Source organism: Entelurus aequoreus, linkage group LG06, assembly GCF_033978785.1.
Source record: "Entelurus aequoreus isolate RoL-2023_Sb linkage group LG06, RoL_Eaeq_v1.1, whole genome shotgun sequence".
NCBI classification, from domain to species: Eukaryota; Metazoa; Chordata; class Actinopteri; order Syngnathiformes; family Syngnathidae; genus Entelurus; species Entelurus aequoreus.
The window spans coordinates 25,121,006-25,130,659 of record NC_084736.1 but is presented as its reverse complement, the minus strand read 5'-3'; the positions used below and the strand labels follow the sequence as shown (position 1 = coordinate 25,130,659).

The following is a 9,654-nucleotide window of genomic DNA, read 5'->3' as shown; positions in this document are numbered from 1 at the left end:
GTGGCTTTAACACGCACCAGGGTAATGCTAACCTAGCCGGTTAGAGAGTTAGTTAGTTGTTTAGTCTGCATGTTGTGTTTAGTAATCACTACTGGTTAGCCGCCATTGCTGTGCGCCTCCTCGAGCAACAGAAGCCGCATATGTGCTGACTGTACCCCCCAACCGACCTTGAATGTGTCCCCGGATTAAGGCTCTGCTCCGATTGGCCGTCCTCACCGGGCTGCGTCATCGTCCTGGGACGTGATTGGCGGAGGGCGTTTTTAGCAGCCGCATATCCAGCCCCCTTGTGTTAGGTAGGACCTCTTCTGTCCGCGGTGGTCTAAGCCGCTGTCCCGGCCTGCATGGTCCCCTCCCGAGTCCTAATTTGATTCATGTCCCCTGTGTAGCTTCGACCGCTCAGCGCCTCTACCGCGTCCCCCCCCTTTACCTCTCTCGCTTCATTTCGCCCCCACCCCTTCCCCGGCATTGACCGCCAACATGGCTGCGGTGGTGAGCGCCTCGTCCGGGCCGGTGGCGCGGCTGGAGGGCCGCGAGTTCGAGTACCTGATGAAAAAGCGCTCGGTGACCATCGGGAGGAACTCCTCCCAGGGCTCCGTGGACGTCAGCATGGGCCACTCCAGCTTCATCTCGCGGCGGCACCTGGAGATCTTCACCGCCAGCGACGACGGCACCGGCGGCGGGGATTTCTACCTGCGGTGCCTGGGCAAGAACGGGGTGTTCGTGGACGGAGTGTTCCTCCGCCGGGGCGCCGCTCCTCTGCAGCTGCCGCCAATGTGAGTGCTCCATGCGGGGGCTAGCTTGTTAGCTGGCGGCTAAGTAAACATTATTATTGTTATTAACGCTGCGGTGTTTGCTAACATGGCGGGCCAGAGGAGCACATGTTTTAGCTAGCTAGCTTAAACTGCATCCTTCCTCCTCAGTCATCGTCTTTGTTGACATTCTTGTTAGCAACAGTAGCCATTAGCCTTCACTCGCAGCGTGTTAGCCGCGTTAGCCGGCCTAGCTCACGCTAACGTCAACACTCATGTCAATACTCCATAATAACAATAATGGTGCTTGTTGGGTAACATTAGCGCATGTTTTCGTCGTTGCGTGCGTGTCGACGTGCTAGCCAGCGTTAGCTTGGCCGTGTTTGTGAATGGAGCTGCTGAACGTAAACAAACCCGAGCGTCTCCGCCCTGCGGGTGTCGTGCCAAAAAGTCAAAAATGGATTGACCCTTTAGCCAAGTTTGTTTTTTAGGTCCAATAATGCAGAGTTTGCAAAAAAACAAACAATTGGATTTGATTTGATATATTTTTATTTCAAATATGCAAAAAAACAAGAGCAAGCCTGATCCAATACAGTGCTATAGCCTTAACAGCCGTTATAACAAAATGAAAACAATGGAGAATAAAAAACGAAAAAAAAATAAACAAAATGAGCAATGGACTTTATTTTTTTTACATACCGTATTTTCCGCACAATAAGGCGCACCACTCCCAACAGGTGTAAAAGAAAGGTCATCTTTATCCTCCTTCAAAACCGCACTAAAAGAACACCTCCAGGCAACTACAACCCTAAACTAACACCCTCCCTTCCACATAATACCTCTTCGGACTATAAATAATCAAATGTAAACAATCAAATATAGACACTTTTTCTTATACTTTCTGATCTCTCTCTAGGTCTACTACTTGCTATATATATCCTACCAAGTCAGTCCTACACTGTTTCAATATCCATTTCTCTGATGATGCAATTGTTGATGCTGATTGTTGATGTCTGAAGTGTTGATACCAACCAAACCCTACCCCCCTCCATATCCCACTTCCCGGATTGTAAATAATGTAAATAATTCAATGTATATACTCTGATGAGTATCTTGTGTGATGACTGTATTATGATGTTAGTATATATTTGATAGTATTTGATAGTATATATCTGTATCATGAATCAATTTAAGTGGACCCCGACTTAAACAAGTTGAAAAACTTATTCGAGTGTTACCATTTAGTGGTCAATTGTACGAAATATGTACTTCACTGTGCAACCTACTATTAAAAGTTTCAATCAATCAATCAAAAACCGGATTATAAGGCGCACCTTCAATGAACGGCCTATTTTAAAAGGTTGTTCATATATAAGGTGCACTGCATTATAAGGCGCATAGAATAGACCAGGGGGCGGCAACCCGCGGCTCCGAGGCCGCATGCGGCTCTATGACCACCCTGATGCGGCTCAGCTGCGTACTTGCCGACCCTCCCGATTATCCCGGGAGACCTACGGATTTCAGTGCCTCTCCCAGAAATCTCCCGGGGCAGATATTCTCCGGTTTTCACCCTTACAACAATAATAAGGGCGTGCGTCATAGCACAGCATTTAATGTCCTCTACAACCTGTACAAACAGCGTGCCAGCCCAGCCACAAGTTGTACACGTAAGTGACAGCAAGGCATACTTGGTCAACAGCCATACAGGTTACACTGACGGTGACCGTATAAAACAACTTTAACACTCTTACTAATATGCGCCACACTGTGAACCCACACCAAACAAGAATGACAAACACATTTCGGGAGAACATCTGCACCGTAACTCAACATAAACACAACAGAACAAAAACAAATACCCAGAATCCCATGCAGCCCGAACTCTTCCGGGCTACATTATACGCCCCCGCTACCACCAAACCCTGCCCCCCACACATCAAACCCCCCTCACCCATCCTCCGTACGTCGGTAGACGTGGGCGGGGTTTGGCGGTAGCGGGGGTGTATAATGTAGCCCGGAAGAGTTAGAGCTGCATGGGATTCTGGGTATTTGTGCTGTTGTGTTTAAGTTGAGTTACGGTGCAGATGTTCTCCCGAAATGTGTTTGTCATTCTTGTTTGGTGTGGGTTCACAGTGTGGCGCATATTAGTAAGAGTGTTAAAGTTGTTTTATACGACCACCGTCAGTGTAACCTGTATGGTTGTTGACCGAGTATGCCTTGCTGTCACTTACGTGTGCAAGCTAGAGCTGCATACGACATGTGGCTGGGCTGGCACGCTGTTTGTACAGATTGTAAAGGGTGTTAAATGCTGTGCCATCAGGGCACGCTCTAATTATTGTTGTTTGGGTGAAAATCAGCAGACATTCAAGAGAATAGTTGCCCTAAAATTCGGTAGTCTCCCGGAAAAATCGGGAAGGTTGGCAAGTATGACGCTGTCAAGCGCCATTCATACAAAACTCGCGGGCCGCACTAACATTAAATTTTAATATTAAGGTGCGGGCCGCGTGTCTGAGATCCCTGGTTTATACATAGCACAAAGCAAAAAAAAACTTTGTATGCAGTGTTATTTCATTTTAAATTTCAAAAGAGTTTTGTGGCTCCCATTGTTTTCTTTAATTTGTGAAACTGGTCAAAATGGCTCTTTGAGTGGTAAAGGTTGCCGGCCCCTGGAATAGACGCTACAGTAGAGGCTGGGGTTACGTTATGCATCCTGTTGTGGCTCAATATTGGTTCATATGGCGCACCGGATTATAAGGCACACTGTCAGCTTTTGAGAAAATTGGAGGTTTTCATGTGCGCCTTATAGTGCGGAAAATACGGTATTTGAAAAGGAGTGAGAAGAAGTTTACACTTATATAATCCCACCCCTTTTCTTTAAATCATAAATTACTCTGAGCTATAACCACCTGTCACTCTATGTAAAAACTTAATGAACTTGTGTATATACATAAATTATAAATATTTACATACATATGCACACTACACACATACATAGCCACACCATTACCACTAGTGATCATGGAAATGGCATCATGCCACAGCAGCAACACCACTGCCTCAATGGGCAACCCCACACTCTTCTGTAACACAAACAACCCAATATCAAAGTCCTTCTTCATCTCTGTACCTCTGACAATAATATTACAGCGCTATAATTACTGTCAACTTGTTGAAAAACATACTTCATTGTATTTTTCATTTATTTCAGGCAATGACATAAAAAAAAGTACAAGGTAGACTAGTGTTTTTTCAACCTTTTTTGAGCCAAGGCACGTTTTTTTGCGTGGAAGAAATCCGGAGGCACACCACCAACAGAAATCATTAAAAAAGTTGTTGTCGCAATTGTTGGACCGCGACCCCAAAAGGGACAAGCGGTATATAATGGATGGATGGATGGACTTTAAACCATCACCAAGCATGCATCAATATAGCTCTTGTCTCAAAGTAGGTGTACTGTCACAACCTGTCACATCACGCTGTGACTTATTTTGAGTGTATTGCTTTCTTCCTGTGTGTAGTGTTTTAGTTCTTGTCTTGCGCCTCTATTTTGGTGTCTTTTTCTCTTTTTTTTAGTATTTTCCTGTAGCAGTTTCATGTCTTCCTTTGAGCGATATTTCCCGCATCTACTTTGTTTTAAGCAATCAAGACTATTTCAGTTGTTTTTATCCTTCTTCGTGGTGACATTGTCATGTCATGTTCGGATGTACATTGTGGACGCCATCTTTGCTCCACAGTAAGTCTTTGCTGTCGTCCAGCATTTTGTTTTTGTTTACATTGCAGCCGGTTCAGTTTTAGTTTCGTTCTGCATAGCCTTCCCTAAGCTTCAATGCCTTTTCTTAGAGGCACTCACCTTTTGTTTATTTTTGGTTTAAGCATTAGATACCTTTTTACCTGCTCCCGCTGTTTCCAACATCTACAAAGAAATTAGCTACCTGCTGCCACCTACTTATATGGAAGAGTATTACACGGTTACTCTGCCGAGCTCTAGACAGCACCGACATGCAACAACAACACATAATTTGCAGACTATAATTACTGGTTTGCAAAAAATATTTTTTACCCCAAACAGGTGAAATTAGATCATCTCCCACGGCACACCAGACTGTATCTCACGGCACACTAGTGTGGCACCGTGGTTGAAAAACACTGAGGTAGACAACACGTAATAATAATTTAAATTAATATAATGCAAAAGGTGATGTACAGCAGGGGTCTCCAACCTTTTTTGCACCAGGGACCGGTTTAATGTAGGCATTATTTTCACGGACTGGCCTTCCACGTGTGGCATATACCGTAGATATAGCAAAAGAGTGCATGAAAAATGAATACATGAAAAATCTCACCATAACATTAAGTTAGTGGGAGCGCCTGGCATTTTCCCTTTGCAAAAAAGCTCTCCGTAGACTTTTGTTTTTTGCTCATTTTTGCTAGTAGTAGGCTTTGTTTTGGCTTTAGTATCTGATGGGTTATAGGTGATACATCACATTCCAGGACAAGAGCATGGATATATAACAAGGCTAGAAATACTTGACATTAGTTCCAATAGATATCTGTGGATTACTATTTCCATTCTAAAAGTTATGTATTCATATTTTGTGCAATATTTCATGTGTAGATACACGGTTAGCTTTTTTGGTCCAATTTTCCATGCGTAAATACATCCGTTATTGCTTACTACTTATGTAATAGGTCGATGTGCAATAATACCAGCACTTTAACTTAAAGGCCTACTGAAATGAATTTTTTTTATTCAAACGGGGATAGCAGATCCATTCTATGTGTCATACTTGATCATTTCGCGATATTGCCATATTTTTGCTGAAAGGATTTAGTATAGAACAACGACGATAAAGTTCGCAACTTTTGGTCTCTGATGGGAAAAAAAAGCCTTGCCCCTACCGGAAGTAGCGTGACGTAGTCAGTTGTTCGCTTCCTCATATTTTCCTATTGTTTTCAACGCAGCTAGAGCGATTCGGACAGAGAAAGCGACGATTACCCCATTAATTTGAGCGAGGATGAAAGATTCGTGGTTGAGGAACGTTACAGTGACGGACTAGAATGCAGTGCAAAAGATATATTTTTTCGCTCTGACCGTAACTTAGGTACAAGCTGGCTCATTGGATTCCACACTGTCTCCTTTTTCTATTGTGGATCACGGATTTGTATTTTAAACCACCTCGGATACTATATCCTCTTGAAAATGAGAGTCGAGAACGCGAAATGGCCATTCACAGTGACTTTTATCTCCACGACAATACATCGGCGAAGCTCTTTAGCTACTGAGCTAACGTGATAGCATCTGGCTCAAATGCAGATAGAAACAAAATAAATAAATCCCTGACTGGAAGGATAGACAGAAAATCAACAATACTATTAAACCATGTACATGTAACTACACGGTTAATAATTCTCAGCCTGGCAAAGTTTAACAATGCTGTTGCTAAGGACGCTGAAGCTAACTTAGCAACCGGACCTCAGAGAGCTATGATAAAACATTAGCGCTCCACCTACGCCAGCCAGCCCTCATCTGCTCATCAACACCCGTGCTCACCTGCGTTCCAGCGATCGACGGTGCGATGAAGGACTTCACCCGATCACAGATGCGGTTGGCGGCTAGCGTTGGCTAGCGCGTCTGCTATCCAAGTAAGTCCTCCTTGATGTGTTGCTACAGCCAGCCGCTAATACACCGATCCCACCTACAACTTTCTTCTTTGCAGTCTCCATTGTTCATTAAACAAATTGCAAAAGATTCACCAACACAGACGTCCAGAATACTGTGGAATTTTGAGATGAAAACAGAGCTTTTTGTATTGGCTTCAATGGGCTACCGATACTCCTGTTTCACTGGCTACGTCACGCGCATACGTCATCATCCAAAGGCGTTTTCAACCGGAAGTTTAGTGGGAAATTTAAAATTGCACATTATAAGTTAACCCGGCCGTATTGGCATGTGTTGCAATGTTAAGATTTCATCATTGATATATAAACTATCAGACTGCGTGGCCGGTAGTAGTGGGGTTCAATAGGCCTATACTAGGCCAAAGGAGATGCTTATTTTTTTCCTTCAGCACAATTATATGCAACAATTTAGCACTTCTCCATCTTCCTTAAGCACATTAACTCCTATGGTCACTTTGTTCCTGATCTGCCCCGATCTTAGGTCATCAACCTGACGCGGACTGCAGATGGAAGCTAGCTTTTGGCTACGTTTTGGCACCTTTACATTTTATATGCTTATTAATGTGCATTGTCCCATGTAACAAAGATGTAACAAATATAGCAAATGACGACTTCCTATTAGAAGTTTTATAATACATCTATGAACAAACTTTTTGGTGTGTCTGGTGGGACTGGCGAAAGTTAAGTAGGAGAAAATGCAGTCGGTTATAAATTATTTAAAGCCTCTGTGCGGCCCGGTAGCAAATGCGTCAGGGACCGGTGCCGGTCCCCGGACCGGTGGTTGGGGACCACTGATGTACAGTATGTAAGCATGATGGTCCAGTTTTGCCTGAAAGGGAGTGGGAAGAGGTTTGGGGGTTGTCGTTTGTCATGAAATAATAATAAACGTGAATCCACTGTGTACTCACCTGTGATATATTTTTAACAGCAGTCTCTCCTAGCAGTAGACGGCAAATGTCTTTAGCGACAGGAAGGATCAATTCTTCACCAATAGTGAATGGCTTTTTAGCCTTAGCCATACGATTAGCCACTAAGTACGATGCTCTCAGTGCATTCTCATTTACTGATGTGGTGTAATTTCTTGTTTTTCATGTTCATGTTTTTTTCTTTAAAAATACTCCGGGGGCTTGTCTTTTAATCCAAGGTGCTTGGTCTCTAAGTGGCGAAGCAGTTTTGAAGGCTTCATTGTCTCATTAGAGAGCTGGTCGCCACATATTATGCAGAGCGGGCTCGGTGCGTGGGAATCACCTGTTGCGATAAATCCATATTTCAAATAGGACTCCTGGTATTGTCTGTTAAAAGCTTTCTTTTTGTTGGAAGTCGTAGGCTGTTCTCTCTCTTCCCAGTGCCTTTTTGTCTTCACAAAGAAACTTTCCAAAGACGTCAGTTTTTTACTCATTTTCGTAGCTGGGTTAAATGTTGCCGCTCAAGTGACCAAGATATAACCGAGAGAATCCGGTCATTTTTCAAAATAGAATAAAAAAATCATTCGGACTCAGATAATAAATAAAACGGAAATAACTAATTATTTCTCGTCCAATCGATCCACAGACTGCTACCGGGCCGCGGCCCGGTGGTTGGGGACTACTGCTCTAAAGGGTGAGCGCGGCTAAGGTGGTGGTGCCTTGCATTATTTAATCACTACATTAGTAAAAAAAAAAAAAAACTGCCATACTAAGGGATCCCAGGTGTCCGCTGTTTAGTGGAATTCCAAATTTTTTCTAGCCAGAGTGGAATTAATTTTTTTAGATTTTTGTATAAAACCGCTAATACACAACACACTAATGAAGTCGGGTTTGCTTTCGTATGTGTTGGTTGGTATCAGTTGCTTGGCCGTGTTTGTGAATGGCGCTCCTGAACGTAAACAAACCCAAGCGTCTCCGCCCTGCGGGTGTCGTGCCAAAAAGTCAAAAATTGATTGATCCCTTAGCCAAGTTTTTTTTTTTTGGTACAATAATGCAATGTGTGTTGCAACAATAATATTATAGCACTATAATTACTGCCAACTTGTTATACCAAAGACTATAAAAATGGGACCCATTACCTCCCTGCTTGGCACTCAGCATCAAGGGTTGGAATTGGGGGTTAATTCACCAAAATGATTCCCGAGCACGGCCACCGCTGCTGCTCACTGCTCCCCTCACCTCTTAGGGGGTGATCAAGGGGATGGGTCAAATGCAGAGGACACATTTCACCACACCTAGTGTGTGTGTGTGACAATCATTGGTACTTAAACTTTTTAACTTTAACTTAGGAGGTGAACATGGGGATGGGTCAAAGGCAGAGGGTAATTCACCACACCTAGTGTGTGTGTGACTATCAGTGGTACTTAAAAAAAAAAAAAAACATACTTCATGTTTAATTGGGCGATATGGCTGAAAACCGCATCACGATGCAAGTGTTTTATATCGGTCGATATCTTTCATTATTTTTACGACCTATCGAAAATTAGGACCAAGAGAAAAATATATGTAATGTAAAAAAAATGTTTTATATGTAACCTTCATCTGATTATCGCAAGACAAAATGTAATATGTCAACACAAGCATGGAACTTTCACTGTAAACATTTTAAATCACATTGACCACCTAGCAATAACCTCTTAAAATGAAGGTACAAAAGTAAGGAATATGTACGAAATGCTTGATACAGTGTAACACAATAGTGCAAAATGTAAACAGAAACCTGAGAAGAACTATTTTCTACGGGTTTAGTGCCAGGAAGTTACAGCTGTGCTCTAAAGGGTGAGCGCAGCAAAGGTGGTGGTGCCAAAAAGTCAAAACTGGATTGACCCCTTAGCCAAGTTTGTTTTTTTGGTACAATAATGCAGAGATTGTAAAAACAATAATATTATAGCGCTATAATTACTGTCAAATTGTTGAAAACATACTTCCTGTTTAATAGGGCGATGTGGCTGAAAACCGTATCACGATGCAAGTGTTTTATATCGGTCGATACTAGGGATGTCCGATAATGGCTTTTTGCAGATATTCCGATATTGTCCAACTCTTAATTACCGATACCGATGTATACAGTCGTGGAATTAACACATTATTATGCCTAATTTGGACAACCAGGTATGGTGAAGATAAGGTCCTTTTTTAAAAAGTTAATAAAATAAGATAAATGAATTAAAAACATGTTCTTGAATAAAAAAGAAAGTAAAACAATATAAAAACAGTTACATAGAAACTTGTAATTAATGAAAATTAGTAGAATTAACTGT

General features: G+C 42.5%; 1 protein-coding gene across 1 annotated transcript in view; it reads left to right on the top strand.

The window, feature by feature from the left end:
• Positions 1–282: 282 nt before the first annotated feature.
• The window catches only part of foxk2b (forkhead box K2b), a 30,653-nt gene continuing 21,281 nt past the window's right edge, over positions 283–9,654 (top strand). Inside the window, exon 1 of the mRNA XM_062050329.1 lies at positions 283–773. Coding sequence (XP_061906313.1) covers positions 478–773 — 296 coding nt within the window. The 5' untranslated portion in view covers positions 283–477. The remainder of the gene's footprint in view (positions 774–9,654) is intronic.